This window comes from Ovis canadensis, chromosome 3 (genome assembly GCF_042477335.2).
Source record: "Ovis canadensis isolate MfBH-ARS-UI-01 breed Bighorn chromosome 3, ARS-UI_OviCan_v2, whole genome shotgun sequence".
In the NCBI taxonomy this organism is placed as follows: domain Eukaryota; kingdom Metazoa; phylum Chordata; class Mammalia; order Artiodactyla; family Bovidae; genus Ovis; species Ovis canadensis.
Window position 1 is genome coordinate 212870164 of NC_091247.1, and position 20646 is coordinate 212890809.

The following is a 20646-nucleotide window of genomic DNA, read 5'->3' on the forward strand; positions in this document are numbered from 1 at the left end:
GAATGGATAAGAAAGCTGTGGTACATATACACAATGGAGTATTACTCAGCCATTAAAAAGAATAATTTGAATCCGTTCTAATGAGGTGGACAAAACTGGAGCCAATTATACAGAGTGAAGTAAGCCAAAAAGAAAAACACCAATACAGTATACTAACACATATATATGGAATTTAGAAAGATGGTAATGATAACCCTGTATGCAAGACAGCAAAAGAGACACAGATGTATAGAACAGACTTTTGGACTCTGTGGGAGAGGGAGAGGGTGGGATGATTTGGGAGAATGGCATTGAAACATGTATACTATCATGTAAGAAACAAATCGCCAGTCTAGGTTCGATACAGGATACAGGATGCTTGGGACTGGTGCACTGGGATGACCCAGAGAGATGATATGGAGACAGAGGTGGCAGGGGGGATCAGGATTGGGAACACGTGTACACCCGTGGCGGATTCATGTCAATGTATGGCAAAACAAATACAGTATTGTAAAGTAAAATTAAAAAAAAATTTTTTTAATGAAAAAAAAAAAGAGTATAGAGGGGTCCTGAAAAAATGTCTTTGAGAACCACTGTTCTCATCAATCATTTAGTTATCATAAAGATTTAAAGCAAATGACTAATATACACCAAAAGAAAGCTGGGATAGCAGACTTAATATCTGATCAGATAGAATCTAAGGCAAAGAAAAAAGAGTGCACGTGTGTAGAAATCTAAGGCAAAGATATATATAATGTAAATGAAGGACAGTATATACTAATGAAAAGGAAACTGAAAAAGATATGTTCATAAAACATACAACCCTAATTATATAATCAAAAAAAATATCAAGAAATGACTGACAGAATAGCATAGCTAAATGGATAAAGGACCAATCAACCACTGTAATTGCAAATTTTGACAAATTTCCAAAAACTGATAGATGGAGCAGAAAAAATAAGCAGGGATAACAAAGGCATGAACAACAGAAATAATCATTTTGGACTTTTAGATCTAGATCAAATCCGTACGCAAGAGAAGAGAAAGAAAAAGAGAAAGTGATGTCACTCTGTTGTGTCCGACTCTTTGCGACCCCATGGACTGCAGCCTACCAGGCTCCTCCATCCATGGAATTTTCCAAGCAAGAGTACTGGAGTGGGTTGCCATTTCCTTCTCCAGAGGATCTTCCCGACCCAAGAGAAAGGACCTGGATATTCTTTTGTAGCACACAATGAACATTTCCAAAAACAGACCACATATTAGGTCACAAAAGAAAACTCAGTGCATTTTAGAAGCTCACTATCATGATCTCAGACCATAGTGGAATAAAATTAGAAATTAGTAACAAAAAAGTAGCTTTAAATATCCCATGAATTTTCAAAAAATTAAAATATAAAGTAAGTAGTTAAGGAAAACAATGAATGTCAAAAATCGTTGGACAATGAATATACTTAGAGGGAAACTTATAGTTTAAATTAATAAGAAAGTGAGAGATTAAAAATAAACAAATTTAGCATTCAATTTAAGAAGTTAGAAAAAGAATGACAGAAAATATCCTTTTCTCCTGTCTTCAGCCCAAAACAAAAAAGGAGTTCCCTGGTAGTCTGGTGGTTACAACTCAGCGCTTTCACTACATGGACCCGGGTTCAATCTCTAGTCCAGGAGCTAAGATCCCTCAAGCCTTGGGCCCCAAATAATAATAATTTTTTAAAAGGAAGAAATTAATTAAACAGAGCACCAAAACCAAATAATCAAATAACAAAGAACAACAGAGAAGAGATATAAAGCCAAAAGTAACTTTTGTCAAACATGAATAAGAGTGCCCTCTGATGATACTGGTAAAGAGAAAAGGGGAGAAGATACAGAAAAAAGGAAATGGTCACAGATGTAATCATGATTGGCTTTTAGACCATCGGACTTGATGTCTCGAGTTAGAAGCTGACTGACAAATCTGGCTCGGTACCCAAACCATCTGGCCACTGCAGTCTTAGGAATGGTGTTGTGGAAATTAGTATCCCCAGGTTCAACTCCCATCTTGACTCCTGACAAAAAGGTTGAGTTGAGAAGCACACCTACTCGGTCACTTCAGCCTCAGTCTCCTTACGTAGAAGGAGGGGTGGTATGTGAGACTCAGGGAAGGTGTGTATGAAAGCATCATTTAAACTACAGAATGATGATTTCAGGGTTGTTCCTGATTCGCTAAGCAGTGTGTGTGTATGTTAGTCTCTCAGTCATGTTCAGCTCTTTGTGATCCCATGAACTATAGCCTGCCAGGCTCCTCTGTCCATGGAATTCTCCAGGCAGGAATACTGGAGTAGGTTGCCATTCCCTTCTTCAAGGGATCTTCCCAATCCAGGGATCAAACTCAGTTCTCCTGCATTGCAGGCAGATTCTTTACCATCTGACCCACAAGGGAAGCCCCAGAGTTGTTCACTCACCAGAGTTGTTCCAAAAGAAACTATACAGGGCTTACTCCAAAGTGGTTGTGAACACTTACCCTCTCAGGTTGCTCAGCCTCATGTGTGTGACACTAGTATATGTGCATTGGAAGGGAAGCTGAAAAGACACATAGCAATTAAGCACTTTGGTTCCGTTCCTGACCCCATACCTCTTCCAAGTAGATGTTGAGTGTGTCAATTTCAGATTCAACCTTCTTCACCAGTGGTTGCTGGAGAAGCTGAATAAGAAAGGACGGGAAAAAAGAGAGAGACTGAGAACAAGAGCCTTTCTTATCCTCTAGGGTCATCTTGCAAAGCTCTGCCATGGTTACAAAAGCAATATATGTTTTCTTAACGTGGAAAAACATAAGAAAAAGGAACCAAGACAGTAACTGGCTCCATATCACACTGTTTATGTTCAGTCACTCAGTCATGTATGACTCTTTGCAATCCCATGGACTGCAGCATGCCAGGCTTCCCTCTCCTTCACCATCTCCAGGAGCTTTCTCAAACTCTTGTCCATCGAGTTGACGATGCCATCCAACCATCTCATCCTCTGTTGCCCTCTTCTCCACCTGCCCTCAATCTCATATACTCAATGCATCTTTGTAGCCCATTTAGAAACTATAATCATGAGTTAGTTGCATGTATAAACCATCATGCCCAACTCAACAGCTTTTTAATGATGATTAAAAGCTATGATCATTAGTCCCCCTTCAAAACTAGAAAACAGAAGCAACTTACTAACTGATTGGTGCCCTCCACAGGACTGAATCCAGAAAGCATTTTGACTTCCACAATAGCCATATTGGAAGAGCTGCGACTCCCCACATAACTGAGGACAGAAAGGAGCAAACCGGTGTCAGCCCATTGTCTTCCCTCTCAGCACCCTGTGTATTCACAATACACACACACACACACACACACACACACACACACACACACATACACACACACTCCAGCTCAGCCACCCCATCCTAGATGCCCCCCAAACCCTCTCTGCTCTCCTCACCTGGTTTGGATCGTCAGCACCAAGGATCCAAGTGAAGTATGTTGCTTACACTGAGTGTTCCTTGTTTTCACACTAAGACTAAAGGCCTTCACACTTATCGGACGGAGGATATTATATCTCAGCACTATCTAGGTGGAGGAAACAAAAAACAGTTGGAGAAATCAGGGTTGGGGAGAATTTTTAAAGATTGTATGGTTTGAATGACTTTCCTTACAAGTAAGATAGAGAAGGTTCTGCTGGAGGTCGAGATACTCTCAGACTCTCCTCTCCAACTCACACTAGTCCTGCTGGAGCTTGGCTTTGTTGTTGTTTAGTCTCTCAGTTGTGCCTGACTCTGTGGCCCCAGGGACTGTCGCCCGCCAGGCTTCCCTGTCCATGGGATGTTCCAGGCAAGAATACTGAAGTGGGTTGCCACTCCCTTCTTCTAGGGATCTTCCCAACCCAGGGATTGAACCCATGTCTCTTGCATTTCAGGTGGATCGTTTACCACTGAGCCACCTGGGAAGCCCAGAGCTCTGCTTACCTGCGCATAAACACAGCCCTGGCCTGAGGCCTCCAAGGTGTACACCCCAGGGATATGGGGCAACATCTTCTGCTGAAACACCAGACGGTTGGCAGCTTGAACATTGAAGGTGTGCTGGAAATTCTGAACGGATTTCACTGCCACATTGACTTCCTTTGACTGCACATAGGCAGTGGCGGCGTACTTGGCAAGAGCTTGGAGTGCCACCACGGTGTCCTGACAACAATAGGCACGTACTTACTGTTTTGTGAGCCACTGGAAGTAACTTCCAACAACCCTCAAGCCTAGACACCTGATTAGTGCTTGCTAGTTTGAATGATACCTCCTCTAAGACTCTAAGATCCACATTCAGCCATGCTAGGAAAGCTCATAGAGCTTTAGAAATCTCATAGAGCTCATAGAAATCACATCTTACCTGCATAGAAAATCACCATCAAGTTATTATCAGACATCATAGGTTGTTAGGCTTAATTTCATATATTCATACTCAGCAATGAAGCCTAGCTTCAGAACAGGTTATTATTAGGAGTGAGTGGATCATTGTTTAATATCGGTTTTGCAGTCTCCTTATTTGGGGGGGGAAACAGCAGTAGCTTGATAGCCCTAAAAATCGCATGTTCTTCCAAGTTATTAAATTGCATAAAGATCTTCTGTGACACAGGGTATCACAGGATCCTTGGAAAATCCATCCTTGAAGGACAAGCTTTCTTAGCCATTGTGTGTGTGTGTGTGTGTGTGTGTGTGTGTGTGTGTTAGTCATTCAGTCATGTCTGACTCTTTGCCACCCCATGGACTCAAGCCCGCTAGGCTCCTCTGTCCATGAGATTCTTCAGGCAAGAATACTGGAGTGGGTTGCCATTCCCTTCTTCAGGGGATCTTCACAACCCAGAGATTGAGCCCAGGTCTCCTGCACTGCAGGCAGATTCTTTACCGTCTGAGCCACCTGCGTCCCTTAACCATTATGGCATGTGACAATCTTTTCATCATCTGGGAATAAGGCAGATCCTACTTTGTAGTATATACAACTTTTCCTAGCTTTCCTTCTAGATTGTAAACTTTTTAAAGACTATGTCTTACCAGATTTCCAGTACCTGAAATAGAAGAAGGAGGTATGCCCATAAAGTCATGCCTTTATGCTTACAGACCCCATAACTGGCTTTCCAATTGTGACTATGTAAATTTAGCCATAATTAAACATGTCCTCTTTACATGTACAACATGGATCTTGTGATGTTCCATACTCTACAAAGTAAGACTTAAATACGTATAGTACTATTTGTGTGCCCATGTGACTTAATTTTATGAATTCTTCTATGTCTTTTTCAAACATGATTTTCCCCCTTGCTGTACAATGATTAGTCCCCAGACCTAGAGGGCAAGGGTTATTGTTTTTCCTCTCTCTCCATGTGGGATCCAATCCTACCTGATAAAGGGCAGAGGACCAAGCTATTTACCTGAGTGGAAGAGAAGCCCCCATATGCATTTTGCTGCTTGCTCAACCAAGCCACTATGCTGGTGGCCTTGCCTAGCTCCTTTTGAGTCAGGTCGTCTTTGCTAAGCAAGGTCAATAATACATAGGCCGTGAGTTCCACATCGACAGCCTCAGGCTGAGACCAAGGGCTGGCATCTGAAGTCGGAGCAGGTTTCTGGCTCCAGTGAATGGATTCTCCTGTGGAGAAAAACGCATGATTAGCAAAGTCTTGGAAGGAAATGACTCCCATTTTCACTTTGTAAATGTGTGTTCACCAAGTGTGCCAAGTTGCTTCAGCCGTGTCTGACTCTGTGTGACCCCATGGGCTGTAGCCCACCAGGCTCCTCTGTCCATGGGATTCTCCAGGCAAGAATACTGTAATGGGTTGCCATTTCCTTTTCGAGGGGATCTTCCCCAACCAGGGATCGAACCCGTGTCTCCTTCATTGGCAGGTGGATTCTTCACCCCTGAACTACCTGGGAAGCCTCAAATCAGAGAAAGTAATAACCAAAAATGAATCACCAGTCAGAAAAAAATATTTCTCAAATCTTCTGACTTACTGGCCATAATGTATATGCAAAAATTTGTGTCTGTGTGTGAATGTGTGTACACCCACACATAATTCCCTTGGGTAAAGCTGGGAGCATCAGTAAATGCCTCCAGCAATGATAACATATGGGAGAATACGCATAAAAACACTGAGAAACCACAGAAGAAATGCTAATGAGAGCAACCAAGTAGATGATGAGGTCAAATCCCATCTCTATGACAGCCACAATGGTAAACTGAAGATAAAGAACAGCAAGTAGAAATGAGGAGTGGAAGCTAGAAGTCTTATTAAATATAAGTTTAGGGACTTTCCTGGTGGTCCAGTTGTTATGAATATGCCTTGCATTGCAGGGGACAAAGGTTTGATCCCTGCTCAGGGAACTAAGGTCCCATATGCCACAAAGGAACTAAGCCCACATTGCAACTAGAGAGTCCGTGAACCTCAATGAAAAATCCTGCACACAGCAACTAAGACCTGACACAGCCAAAAAATAACATTTTAATAGAAATATATAAGTTCAGAGATAATAAATACATAGCCCAAAGGAGGCAATCTAAGCGGAAGAACAAAAGAAAACATGTGAGCCTACAAAGCAAGCTAATGAGGAAGAGACAATCACATTAAGTTGATATATGCCTGAGCGGATATAACTCCGCCCACTGTCTGAGATCCCCATTCCAGGACTGGAGTTGCTTATACACAGGCCAAAAACCTACCCAGGGCCCTGATGAGAGGGCAATTCAGCAATGACATTTGTATAAATGAAAGCTGAGATTAAATTTCTGCCTGACAGTATAATTTTAAATAAAGAGCTAGGTAAATAAAATGCATTAATATTTTATTTACAAGATCTGTTAGAATATCTATTTTTGGCCATGCCACAGGACTTGCGGGATCTTAGGGATCTTAGAGTAGTAAAAGTGCGGAGTCTTAGCCACTGGACCAATAGGGAATTCTCAGAATATTGCAAATTATTCTTAAATATATCCAAAGTTTGAGAAGGACCTCAAGAAATCTCTAAGTTCATCTTACCCCATCAACCTCAGTGGCTTTACACCAAAGAACTGTTAAACTGGGGATTCTCCAATGCCAGTACATTTTCTGACCAGCTTCTACCATCTATTTTCTCTTCATGTTAAAAATATAACATGCTTATTGAGGACTTTCAGGGGTTTTCCCACAAAACTCTTAGTAGTGATTTCATGACTTAACTTTTACTAAAATGAATCCTAGAACTGAACATATGTGGGACTATGGAGACTAGGGAAATTTTTCACATCTTTTCACAATTTCAAAAAAACTGGGACTTCCCTGGGAGTCCAGTGGTTGGGACCCAGAGCTTTCACTGTTGTAGACCTGGGTTCAATCCCCGGTCAAGGAACTAAGATCCTGCAAGCCATATGTCATGACAAAAAATAAAAAGGACTTCCCTGGCATCCAAGGGGGTTTGATCCCTGGTCTGGGAAGTTCTGCATACCATGCAGTGTGGCAAAAAAAAAAAAAAAGCAAAAGCTAACAGGACCAACATACCTGAGACAATAGCCTGTTGATCTAGCTTTCCAAGAAGAATGTTTCTGACGTCTGTGTCCCCAGCCAGAGAGAATGTATAAGCAAGGAGGGCCTGTGTGTACAGGTTGGTGGTAGAGGAAACGGAACTCTTGAGACACTGCAGCCCCTGACTCACCATTGGATCCTGAAAAGTAAAGATGAAGAACTGAATTTAGAAGGCATTCCTTTAAAAAGTGGAGGTGATAAGGAATATCCTCTTTTGAGTTTAAAAGACTCTCAGTTCTCAGTTCAGTCACTCAGTCATGTCTGACTCTTTGCGACCCCATAAACCACAGCACGCCAGGCCCCTCTGTACATCACCAACTCCTGGAGTCCATCCAAATCCATGTCCATTGAGTTGGTGATGCCATCCAACCATCTCATCCTCTGTTGTCCCCTTCTCCTGCTCTCAATCGTTCCTAGCATCAGGATCTTTTCAAATGAGTCAGCTGTCCACATCAGGTGGACACAGTATTGGAGTTTCAGCTTCAACATCAGTCCTTCCAATGAACACCCAGGACTGATCTCCTTTAGGATGGACTGGTTGGATCTCCTTGCAGTCCAAGAGACTCTCAAGAGTCTTCTCCAACACCACAGTTCAAAAGCATCAATTCTTCGGCACTCAGCATTCTTTATAGTCCAACTCTCACATCCATACATGACCACTGGAAAAACCATAGCCTTGACTAGACGGACCTTTGCTGACAAAGTAATGTCTCTGCTTTTCAATAAGCTGTCTAGGTTGGTCATAACTTTCCTTCCAAAGAGTAAGCATCTTTTGATTTCATGGCTGCAATCACCATCTGTAGTGATTTTGGAGCCCAGGAAAATAAAGTCTGACACTGTTTCCACTGTTTCCCCATCTATTTCCCATGAAGTGATGGGACCGGATGCCATGATCTTTGTTTTCTGAATGTTGAGTTTTAAGCCAACATTTTCACGCTCCTCTTTCACTTTCATCAAGAGGCTCTTTAGTTCTTCTTCACTTTCTGCCATAAGGGTGGTGTCATCTGCATATCTGAGGTTACTGATACTTCTCCCGGCAAACTTGATTCCAGCTTGTGCTTCCTCTAGCCCAGTGTTTCTCATGATGTACTCTGCATATAAGTTAAATAAGCAGGATGACAACATACAGCCTTGACGTACTCCTTTTCCTATTTGGAACCAGTCTGTTGTTCCATGTCCAGTTCTAACTGTTGCTTCCTGACCTGTATACAGGTTTCTCAAGAGGCAGGTCAGGTGGTCTGGTATTCCCATCTCTTTCAGAATTGCCCATAGTTTATTGCGATCCACACAGTCAAAGGCTTTGGCATAGTCAATAAAGCAGAAATAGATGTTTTTCTGGAACTCTCTTGCTTTTTCCATGATCCAGTGGATGTTGGCAATTTGACCTCTGGTTCCTCTGCCTTTTCTAAAGCCAACTTGAACATCTAGAAGTTCACAGTTCACGTATTGCTGAAGGCTGGCTTGGAGAATTTTAAGCATCACTTTACTATTGTGTGAGATGAGTGCAATGGTGTGGTAGTCTGAGAGTTCTTTGGCATTACCTTTCTTTGGGATTGGAATGAAAACTGACGTTTTCCAGTCCTGTGGCCACTGCTGAGTTTTCCAAATTTGTTGGCATATTGAGTGCAGCACTTTCACAGCATCATCTTTCAGGATTTGAAATAGCTCAACTGGAATGCCATCACCTCCACTAGCTTTGTTCGTAGTGATGCTCCCTAAGGCCCACTTGACTTCCATTCCAGGATGTCTGGCTCTAGGTGAGTCATCACAGCATCGTGATTATCTGGGTCATGAAGATCTTTTTTGTACAGTTCTGTGTATTCTTACCACCTCTTCTTAATATCTTCTGCTTCTGTTAGGTCCCTACCATTTCTGTCCTTTACTGGCTGGAGAGGGACAAAACTAGGTAACTTTCTCTAGAAATAGGCATGATCCAGAGAGTGTCAAGCGGAGGAGCTAGAGAAACTCACATCTGTGGTCTTGCCCATCTCCAACAATGCAGCCGTGATGTAGGCAGTCAAGGAGACCTCATCATCAACTCCACCCTGGAGGGAGACAGGGAGACAGGAAGTCAAGGCCGCAGCCAGCAAGTGCAAGAACTGTGTGCAAACTACAAACTACAAAAAGGTGTCCCCTCTGAACAGATGAATTAGCAGATGCAGGGAACAGACATGTGGACACAGGGGTGGGGGAGGGTGGGATGAATTGACAGAGTAGCATTGACATATAATACACTGGTTTGTGTGAAATAGATAGCTAGTGGGAAGCTGCTGGATAGCACAGGGAGTTAGCTCAGTGCTCTGTGATAACCTAAAGGGGTGAGATGGGGGTAGGAGCATGGGAGGGAGGTAGAAGAAAGGCTCAAGAGGGAGGGGGACATATATACTCATGTACCTAATCCCACTGTTGTACAGCAAAAGCTACCACAACACTGTAAAGCAATTATCTTCCAATTAAAACAAAATTATTTATTTAGTATTATTTTTTACCTGAAGGATAATTGCTTAACAATATTGTGTTAGTTTCTGCCATACATCAACATGAATCAGTCATAGGTATACATATGTTCCCTCCCTCTTGAACCTCGTTCCACCTCCCACCCCATTCCACTCCTCAATTTTTGAATTAAGAAAATAAAAAAGTGCTCCTTTCCAGAGGCTGACTGGACTTCAAGACTCCAGGACAGACAGTGGGTGGGGGCGGGGAGGAGGACTGGAGGGACTTCAGTGACCCCCAGCCTCCAACAGTGACCTTCAAGTAACCTTCAAGAAGTAACATGAGGTCTTCAGCTCTGAGTGGTATTTAGGAAACCCAAGAGAAGGGGTTAGGAAGCATAAGAGATTAAAAAAAAAAAAGAAGAAGGAAGCAGGGGATAAGAAGAATCTGAGAATTTCTTATTCTCAGGTTTTTACTGAATCTGAGCCTCCCCAGATGAATGTTCCCCTCAAGTGGCACAAAGCTCAGCCTCTTTTCCAGGAGACATTAGGTGACACCTGTCCTTGATTAATGACTTTCACAGAATATTGGTTTTTTCTTTAAAAAATATGTAATCTAAATTATGATCTTTGCTCAATAGATAAAAGAACAAACACTTAAAAAGGTGAAATAGTTTGTTCAAGAATATACAACTAATAAGCTGAAGGGCTGGGATTTGAGCCCAAGGAGTTAAAGTCCAGAGCTCCCACTAAGGACCAAACCACCAAACTTGACAAGACAAATGATGTGTTTCTTGACAGACTGGCCAGCTCTGGTAAGACAGGAGGAGGAAAAACGTCTAGAATCTTGTTCTAGTCACATCCAGGCTTGTACTATACACATGGGGGACACTGCAAGGACCTTGTGTAAGGAATACTAATGAATCATACACAGCTTTTGTTTTCAACACTCAAGATTTTTAATCCAGGGCCTGGAATAGCAATAATGATTCCTTCAGGAAAGTTGGTTCAGTCTTTCTTTCACTGGGTCTGTTCTGAATTGAACAAGAGCTGCTTACACCACAGCACCTCACCCTGTGTTGGGAGGGGTCAGGCAGTGCAGTGAATGGAGGTGAGAAATGCCCCTGGAGTCCAACTGCTGGGGTTCAAATGACAGTCCTGTGCCCACAATCACCTTGGGCACTTCACTTAACCCCCGCACCTAGTTTCTTCATCTGTAAAATGGAATTAAAAATGGTATGCCAGGACTTGTATGTGCATCCTCAGTTGCTTCAGTCGTGTCCAACACTTTGTGACTCTATGGACTATGCCCCGCCAGGTTCCTCTGTCCATGAGATTCTCTAGACACTAATACTAGAGTGGGTTGCCACGCTCTCCGGGGGATCCCCCAACCAGGGAATCAAACTCACATCTCCTGCATCACAGGTGGATTCATTACCCACTGAGCCACCTGGGAAGCCCCATGCTAGGACTCAGCGTATTGATTTGTTGTAAACATTAAATGGGCTTCCCAGATAGCTTAGTGGTAAAGAATCTGCCTGCCAAAATAGGAGATGCAAGAGACACAGGTTCAATTCCTGGGTCAAAAAGATCCCCCAGAAAAGGAAATGACAACCCATGGGAAATCCCGTGGATTGAGGAGCCTGGCAGGGTTGCAGTCCATGGGGTCGTAAAGAGTCAGACACGACTAAGCAACTAAACAAGAACATTAAACATCAAATAAACGGAGTACATAGCGCCTGGCAGAGAGTAGACCCCCTTGCAATAAAAACTGGTCTGGGGACTTCCCTGGTGGTCCAGTGGTTAAGTATCTATCTTCCAATGCAGTGGACTTGAGTTTGATCCCTGGTTGGGTAACTAAGATCCCAAATACCCTGAGGCAACTAAGCCTGTGCATAGCCACTACTGAGCCTGTGCTGCAGCAAAAATCCAGCCCAGCCAAAATAAACAAATAATTACTTTTTTTAAATAGAAAAATTATTTTTAAAAGAAAAAAAAAAAAAGAGGTATTGGGCTGCCTAGGAATCCCCACCAGAGCAAATGGCTTTGCTTCAGACTTAGGGAGTTAGTAAAATGCTCAGAGACCTTCTAGTCCAATGGTCCTCAAACTTTAGCAAGTATTTGAATCACCCAAAGGGCTACGTTAAAATACAAATGCTGGCCCACATTCCCCAGAGTTCCTCTGACTAGGTCTAGGGTGAGAGCTGGAATTAGCATTTCAAACAAGTTCTCAGGTGGTGCCGGTACTGCTGAACCTGGGGACTGCACTTTGAGAACCATGTCCTAGTACATATTCTCATTTCACAGACATGGAAGCTCAGGCTCAAACTGGCTAAGAATATTGACAAAGGTCACCCCTTAGCCAGGCCAGAGACCTAAAAAACCAAACCCCGGGCCAGCACTCTCTTGATTCTGTGCAATCAAGTTCTGTCGAGTTCTTCTCAGGGACTCCAGGCCCCTGGGCAGGCCGCACCTTCATAGCTGTGTGAAGGAGATTTCCCACGTTGTTGTAGCAGCCACTGGAGAGCTGGTTTCCTGCCATCCACTCAAGAGCATCCTGGATGTTCTTGTCGTCAATGAAGATGAATTGCTGAGCCTGGGCAAAGCATTTGGTGACAAAGGCTGTCAGCCTATATGGGTAAAGAGGGAAATGTACATTAAGGCAGATTTCTAGGTGAGGGTTCAATGTGTTAAGTCAATTCAGTTGTGTCCAACTCTCTGCCACCCCATGGACTATAGCCCACCAGGCTCCACAGTCCATGGGATTTTCCAGGCAAGAATACTGGAGTGGGTTGCCATTTCTTCTTCCAGGGTGTGCAACAGTTCTACAGTTTGTTCTGGTGTGTAGTTCCAGAAGAGGAGTTGAGAAAACATAATGCCATAGGAAGCCTGGAAAAGGGAGGTCTCACTTGGCCTTCATGGGGACAAAAACTGGTAGGTACAAGGTGAGGGAGAAGGGTAAAGGATCTGACCATACATGAAGCTGAAATAAATAGTATTAAAGTGGTAGAGGAGGACTTCCCTGGTGGCACAGCAGATAAGAATCCACCTGTTAATGCAGGGGACACGGGTTCCATCCCTGGTCCGGGAAGATTCCACATGTCACAGTGCAACTAAGGCCCATGTACCACAACTGCTGAGCCCACACCTGGAGCCTGTGCTTCACAAGAGAAACCCACACGCCACAAGAGAAACCCCACACCGAAACTAAAAAAAGCCCACAGAGCAACAAAAACCCAACACGGCCATAAATAAAAAAATAAAATTAATTTAAAAACTATGTTTAAGTGGTAAAGGATAGAAAGCAAGAATGGGGTGCAGGGGAGGGTAGAGGAATAATTCCAAAGGGTTCTGGAATTATTCTCTGGGGAGCAGAACTCACTGAGAATTGGGCAACATTACCATGTGTTTCCATTTCCATCTTGCTCCCCAAAGGCGCTGTAGGAGCCATTTCTGTGTTTGTACATCAGTTCCCTCTGGTACCCTGGGAAGCCAGACGTGGTTTTAGAGGAGAGTGACAACTTCAAAAAACACTCCCATGGCTTGCAAGGATGAGGGACACTTCAGACACCAAAATTCCCTGTGTCTTAATAACCCACCCATAGGCCCCAAAGCAAGTGTCTAAGAAGAAAGGGTGAGCCAGCTCACCCAGCTTCAGGAAGCCCACTGCTCGAGACCAGATTTCCTCCGTCAGCAGCTCTGTCTTCTCCAGGTACTGCAGGACGTAAATGATAGGCGCGAACAAGACCATGTTCTGCTCCCCACAGCCACTTGGCATCTGCACCAGGTTGTCCAGGTTCTGCAGGGCTGTGCCCATGACGTCTCCTGGGGTCCAAAAGGAGAGGGAGAGAAGATGGTGGGAGAAGCAGGGACCCTGAAGAGTTATCATTCAATGAATACGTGTGTGCCAAGTCACTTCAGTCATGTCTGACTCTTTGAGAACCCATGGACTGTAGCCCACCAGGCTCCTCTGTTCATGGGATTTTCCAGGCAAGAATACTGGAGTGGGTTGCCATGCCCTCTTCTAGGGGATCTTATCTACCCAAGGATGGAACCCACGTCTCTTATGTCTCCAGCACTGGCAGACGGGTTCTTAACCACTAGCACCACTTGAGAAGCCCTCCAAAGAACACATATTACTTACCATTTTGTGAGTCATTACTCTTGACCCCAGGTACAACAGTCTCCACCTCGAAGTGCCCGTAGTCAGTGGGGCAAGCAATTACAATACACTGCAATTCTTTTGTTTTGGCTTTTTCTTTCTTTCTTTTTTTTTTTTTTGGCTATGCTTTGGTTGTGGCATGTGGGCTTAGTTGCCCAGAGACATGTGGGATTTTAGTTCCCTGACCAGGGATTGAACCCAAATTCCCTGATAGCTCAGTTGGTAAAGAATCCGTCTGCATTGCAGGAGACCCCAGTTCGATTCCTGGGTCAGGAAGATCCCCTGGAGACGGGAGAGGCTACCCACTCCAGTATTCTTGGGCTTTCCTTGTGGCTCAGCTGGTAAAGAATCTGCCTACAATGCAGGAGACCTAGGTTCCATCCCTGGGTTGGGAAGATACCGTGGAGAAGGGAAAGGCTACTCACGCTAGGATTCTGGCCTGATTGTATAGTCCATGAGGTCACAAAGAGTCAGACATGACTGAGCAACTTTCACTTTCACGTTTCACTTTCCCTGCACTGAAGGTGGATTCTTACCCACTGGACCACCAGGGAAGTCCCACAATTTTTTTTTAATATTAATATTTACTTATTTATTTGTCTGCTCTGGGTCTCAGTTGCAGCATTCAGGATCTTTAGTTGCAGCATGTGAACTTTTAGTTACAGCATGTGGGCTCTAGTTCCCTGACCAGGGATCAAACTTGGGCCCCCTACATTGGGAGCTCTGAGTCTTGGCTGCTGGACCACCAGGGAAGTCCCTACATCACTATTCTAACTTATTATAAGCAATTATAACATAGTACTATAACATTAGGTATGTACAAGGTACTGGAGTAAACAGACAGGTCCATAGGCCACCTGAAGGAGTACAAGGCTTTAAAACGCTGATGAGGGATGTAACAAAACCTGCAATCCTTAGTCTCAGTCTCTAAGTGCCTCCACTGCATATAACTACATCACCTTTCGAATCACCACGTCTCACTCAGACACACACATCCTCCTGGCACGCTTTTCCACGTTAAATTTCCCAACCCCTCCATATACTTCACAAGCCAGGAAGCCTGATGTAAGTGATTCATGAACATCTTCATTTCAGTCACTGAGCTCAATTTGAATGTATAAATATGTCCTGAATGTCAACTGCAAGAACTGCTCCAAGAACAAAAATGAAAAAGACATGGCCTTTGGGACTTCCCCGGTGGTCCAGTGGTTAAGAATCCGCCTGCCACTGAAGCATATACATTACCATATGTAAAACAGAGAGCTAGTGGGAAGGTGATTTATAACACAGGCTGCTCAAGCAGGTGCTCTGACAATCTAGAGCAGTAGGATGGGGTAGGGGACGGGAGGGAGGTTTAAGAAGGAGGAGACATATGCCTAGTTATGACTGATTCACATTTTGTATGGCAGAAACCAACACAATGCTGTAAAGCAATTAATCTCCACTTGAAAAAAAAAAAGAATCCACCTTCCAATGTGTGGAATCGATCCCCCTGATATGGGAAGATTCCACATGCCACGGGGCAGCTAAGACCATGCACCACAACTACTGAAGCCCGGGCACCCTAGAGCCCGTGCTCTGCAACAAGAGAACCCACCACACTGAGAAGCCTGTGCACACTTAGACAGAGAAAGCTCGTGCAGGAACGAGGATCCAGGGCAGCCAAAAAATAAATAATAAAAAAATTTAAGTAAATAGACAGGACCCTTATCCTCGAGGAGTCCTCGATGCAGTGTGGAAGACACAGAAAGATAGTGAGTTGTAATTCAGGATGCTGAGTGCTATACTAGAATCAAACGCAGAAAAAAATGGACATTTTAACCTGGAAGGGATCAGGGAAGGGGGTAAGAGTAAAGAAAGAATAACACATATAGCCTTTGACTATATGCTAGATACTGTGCCGGGAACTTGATATTATATTATATTTAATCTTTATACCAATCCTGAGAGGTAGGTTATTGTCCCTGTCTTACAGAAGGGAAAAGAGGGACCAAAATCCTTCACCAACTTATCCAAAGTCACATGGCTATTAAGTGGCATAACTGAGATCCTAAACCAGTTTGATACAATTTTACAATTTTCAAGCTCATGTTTTCCTATTTGCTCCCTCTCCTTGCCCAACGAAGTGGCATGCCCTTTTAAACATGGTTGAATCTTTCCAAAATTATATTCAAATGGATAAAGTTCTTATTCTTAAATGGTTACCACAAACATTTTGTCTCCCCTCTACTCAACTTATAGACCTAAACCTAAATACATATAAAAGTTAATGAGCTTTAACTCCCTCTTCGCAGTCTCTTTTCTGTTTTTTGTCTTTGTTTCTCTGTTTCTTGGGTCCTGGCTTATGGCATGTGGGATCTTAGTTCCCTGGGCAGGGATCAAACCCAGGCCCCCTGCAGTGGATGCAGGTTGTCTTAACCACTGGACCGCTGGGACAGTCCCTCATTTCTGGTTTTAACTGGGCATATGTCTGTATAATCCCATCCACACTGCACAGGCTGTATGCACTCAGTTTGTAAAATAAGCTCTTCTTCCTTTGTCTCTTCTAGCCCTCCACACCTTCCTTCAGGTAGGTCCATAGGCTTCAACTCACACCACACCTTCAGAGCTGCTGGCCCCACTTTTTCCTTTTTGAGCTAAGAATCTCTGGTTGCTTACCCAGAACAGTGACATAAGCCTTGGCTGAATCAGGAACAACATCCTCAGGGACCTCCAGGGAGATGGATTCTGAAGCCACTTTTCCTGTGAGGGGCAGAGAAAGGGTAAAACACTAGAAAGGAGGAAGCAGCGGCGCTTCCCGAGCCCAAACCATAGGAAACCTTGCCATCACCCAGGATTTTCCGTAACCACTGCTTTCTGTGGGTTGGAGGTAGATTTTTTTTTTTTATTACTATTCATAGCAGTCTTTGCTAAAAATAAATTCCAGCCAGCACCATAATGTACTGTATGATTTCTCTTCTTTGCCTGCCTCTCTGCTAGTTGGCTCCCCTGGGAATGGCACCCCTAGACTCTCCTATTTTTTCCTTGTCCTGTAGATTCCTCCTTTTGCCTAAGAAAATCTGTTGCTAAGGGAATTCTCACATCAACCCCTCTCTGTGTTCACCCACCTCTTGGGCACAGCAGTGAGCTGTGTGTCTTCTCCACAAGGACTCCTTCCGGCTGACAGGAAAAGAGACAAGGATGGGTGAGAATAACTAGATGAGCATCAGGGCAGGTGGCCCTGGAGGGATAGGAAAGGGAAGGGAAACGGGAAAAAGAGGCCCTGCTTGCGCCCCGAGGGCTTCGCTCACAACTGGAGGGAAGACAGCTTCTCTGTGACATTCAGAAGGACTCCTTTTCAACCCAGGGAGGGGCCTCTCAGTAAGATTCTTTCTGGGCTAGAGCTAAAGACAAGTTTGGGACACTTCTAGGAGACAGGACGGGCAATGGAATTCATGGTGATGTGACGCAGCTAATGCTGACATAGGGATTTTCATAGGAGAAACTAACATTCATTGAGTGTCTCCAAAGTACCAAGTATCAGAGGGGTGGGGGGGATGGTATACATACAGCCGATTCGTGTTGCTGTACAGCAGAAACTAACAACATTGTAAAGCAATTATACTCCAATTTTTTTTAAAAAAGATAACATTCCTTCTTAATCTTATAAGGGGTCACATGACCTGCTATGATGACCCTTATATCCAGATTATGTAAACTGTCAATAATGTATCATTTGATATACAGTCTTCTGTCTCAAAGAAAAGTCATGCAACTGTGCCTTGACTTCCAAAGTGCGGCACAGTTCTCAGGGCTTTCTGAGAAGCTCTTCCCAGGGTATAATCCTCAAATCTGGCTTGAATAAAATTTTCCATTTCTTTCTTAAAAAAAAAAAAAAGTGCAGGTACTGTATTAGACACTTTCATAGGCCATCGGTGTGGGTTTAGCAAGTATTTAAGAGCAGAAACGGCTCAGGGAAGGATAAAGGTGAGCTACCTGATGGCAGCTGGACTTAGAATGCTGCAACAGACTCACTGATGTGGTCAGACACATGCTGAACATCCCTGGCTTCGTAGCTGCCTTTGCCTCTGAAGCTAGACCTGCAGAAAACTCACCTTGACCAGAACTGGTTTGATGAGTGTGTCACTCCCACCCTTTAGGGGAACAAACGCCTTCTGGCCCCCACAGAGTTCACTGCTGTTCAGAATCTTTGTGCTGATAGTGAAGTTTACATGACCTGAGAAGAAAGAGGGAGAAAGGAAGATATTGGCCCCACTGGCACAGGTACCAGTGAGGTCTCCTCCCCACTAGACTGTTGCTTCTTAAACTTGATGCATGCAAGTCACCTGTGGCTCTGGCTTGTTACAATAAGAGCTCTGCATCAGTGGATCTGGGGTGTGGCCCACAGTCTGCAGTTCCAAGAAGCTTCCAGGAGTCACTGATGCTGGTCTAGTGTGGTAGGCGGCCTCTAAGGGGCCCTGACAACCCCTGCCCTGATATTTACACTGCTCTGTCATCTTCTCCCCTTGCTTGTGGGCTGAATTTAGTGATTCACTTCTAAAGAAGAGGATAGAGCAGAAGCAGTGAGATGTCACTTCTGAGATTGGTTAAAAAAAAGACTGCAGGGACTTCCTTGGTGATCCAGTGATTGCGAATCCACCTTCCAGCGCAGGAGACGTGAGTTCGATCCCTGGTTGGAGAATTCAGTTCCCACATGCTACAGAGCAACTTAGTCCGCAAGCTGCAATGAAGATCCAGCACAGCCAAAAAAGGACTGCAGCTCTGTCTTGGGTTCCCTTTTCCCCTTGAGCCACTCACTGTGGACGAAGCCAGTTGTCATGTCAGGAGGCGGTCCAGTGGGAAGAGCCATGGGTTAGGAAACAGAGGGAGCCCACCAACCAACACCTGAGGCCAAGAACTGCAGCCTTCAGTCTAACAGCCCATGAGGATCAGAAGCTCTGGAATGACCCTAGATGTAAGTTCTCTCCTGGGCAAATCTTTGGAGGAGAACACAACCCTGGCTGAACTTCATGAGAGACCTTGGGCAAGAGGCACTCAGCTAAACCATACCAATCACTGACCTATGGAAACTGTGATAATAAACATTCTTTAAGGCTGCTAAATTTTAGGGTAATTTGTTAAGCAGCAGTAGATCACTAATTCACCCAAAGATCACAATTTGAGTTGCAAGGATTTAATCTGAGAGCAAATGACATCTGAAAGGATTATTGTGATGATTGTGTGTGTGTGTGTGTGTGTGTGTGTGCCCACATGTGCACATGACCAGTCAACTCTTTGGGATCCCATGGACTATAGCCCATCAGGCTCCTCTGTCCATGGAATTTTTCAGGCAAGAATACTAGAGTGGGTTGCCATTTCCTTCTCCAGGGGAGCTTCCTAACCCAACGATAGAACTTGGGTCTCTTGTGTCTCCTGAACTGGCAGGTTGATTCTTTACCACTGCACCATGAGGGAAGCCCAAATTGTGATGATTAAATGAGTTAATTAATGTTACACAGTTAGGACAATGCCTGGCCCATAGTTAATGTCTGACTGGTAACATGAAACTATATCCCTTGTCCTGGCATAAATATATTTTTTAAAATATTTATTTATTTGGTAGTACTGGGTCTTAGTTGCTGCACCTGGGATCTTTGATCTTTGTTGTGACAGGCAGGACACATGGGGTATTTTCTTAGCTGTGGCATGTGAACTCTTAGCTGCAGCATGTGGGATCTAGTTCCCTGACCAGGGATTGAACTTGGTCACTGGGAGTGTGGAGCCTTACCCACTGGACCACCAGGGAAGTCCTTGGTGTAAATTTTAAAAGCTCGCCCTTTCACACTTGAAATAGTCCGATGTGAATAATTTGGAGTCATCTATCAAAGAATATTTGCTCATTTATTTATAACCTAGACTTAAGAGGGAGAAAAATAGAGGCAAATATACAGAGAGGAAGGAGAAAACAAAGCAAATGTAGTAGAGGAAAGGGTAGCATTCCTAACCTCTGTTCTCTCCTTGCCTACCTGCCACGTCCTGCTCTTACCCAGTTTGACAGCCGTGATGTTCCAGTGATAGGATTTTGCTTCGTCAGCACACAGACAGGTGGAGGCCTGAGGGTCTGTCTGCTTTTCCACTCGGTACTCCTCTGACTTAGCTAGGCTAGTCTGAACCTAAAGAGGATATTTGAAAGATAAAGGATATAAATAGGACTTCTCTGGTGGTCCAGCAGTTAAGAATCCGCCTGCCAATGCAGCAGATACAAGTTCGATCGCTAGTCTGGGAAGATCCCACATGCCGAGGGGCCACTAAGCTCATGCACCACAAACCTGTGCTCTAGAGCCCAGGAGCCACAACCACTGAGCCCACGCGCTACAACTACTAAAGCCCGCAGGGAGCCTGTGCTCCGAAACAAGAGTGGCCACCACAATGAGAGGCTCACGCACCACAGTGAAGAGTAGCCCCCACTCACAGCAGCTAGAGAAAGCCTCCCAGAGAGAGCCCAAGAGGCAACAAAGACCCAGCACAGCCAAAATAAATCAA

At 44.2% G+C, this 20646-nt stretch overlaps 1 protein-coding gene across 2 annotated transcripts in view; it reads right to left on the reverse strand.

Annotated features, from left to right (window-relative positions):
- A2ML1 (alpha-2-macroglobulin like 1) overlaps positions 1–20646 on the reverse strand; it is a 53075-nt gene that overhangs the window by 7048 nt on the left and 25381 nt on the right. For both annotated transcript variants that reach the window (XM_070292369.1, XM_069585776.1), the window contains 14 exons: positions 20150–20276; positions 18219–18340; positions 17232–17283; positions 16783–16866; positions 13611–13787; positions 13365–13446; positions 12436–12592; positions 9498–9572; positions 7504–7666; positions 5407–5621; positions 3953–4168; positions 3430–3557; positions 3162–3252; positions 2588–2656 (listed from right to left, as the gene is read on the reverse strand). In XM_070292369.1, the coding sequence (XP_070148470.1) occupies positions 2588–2656; positions 3162–3252; positions 3430–3557; positions 3953–4168; positions 5407–5621; positions 7504–7666; positions 9498–9572; positions 12436–12592; positions 13365–13446; positions 13611–13787; positions 16783–16866; positions 17232–17283; positions 18219–18340; positions 20150–20276 (1758 nt within the window). The remainder of the gene's footprint in view (positions 1–2587; positions 2657–3161; positions 3253–3429; positions 3558–3952; positions 4169–5406; positions 5622–7503; positions 7667–9497; positions 9573–12435; positions 12593–13364; positions 13447–13610; positions 13788–16782; positions 16867–17231; positions 17284–18218; positions 18341–20149; positions 20277–20646) is intronic.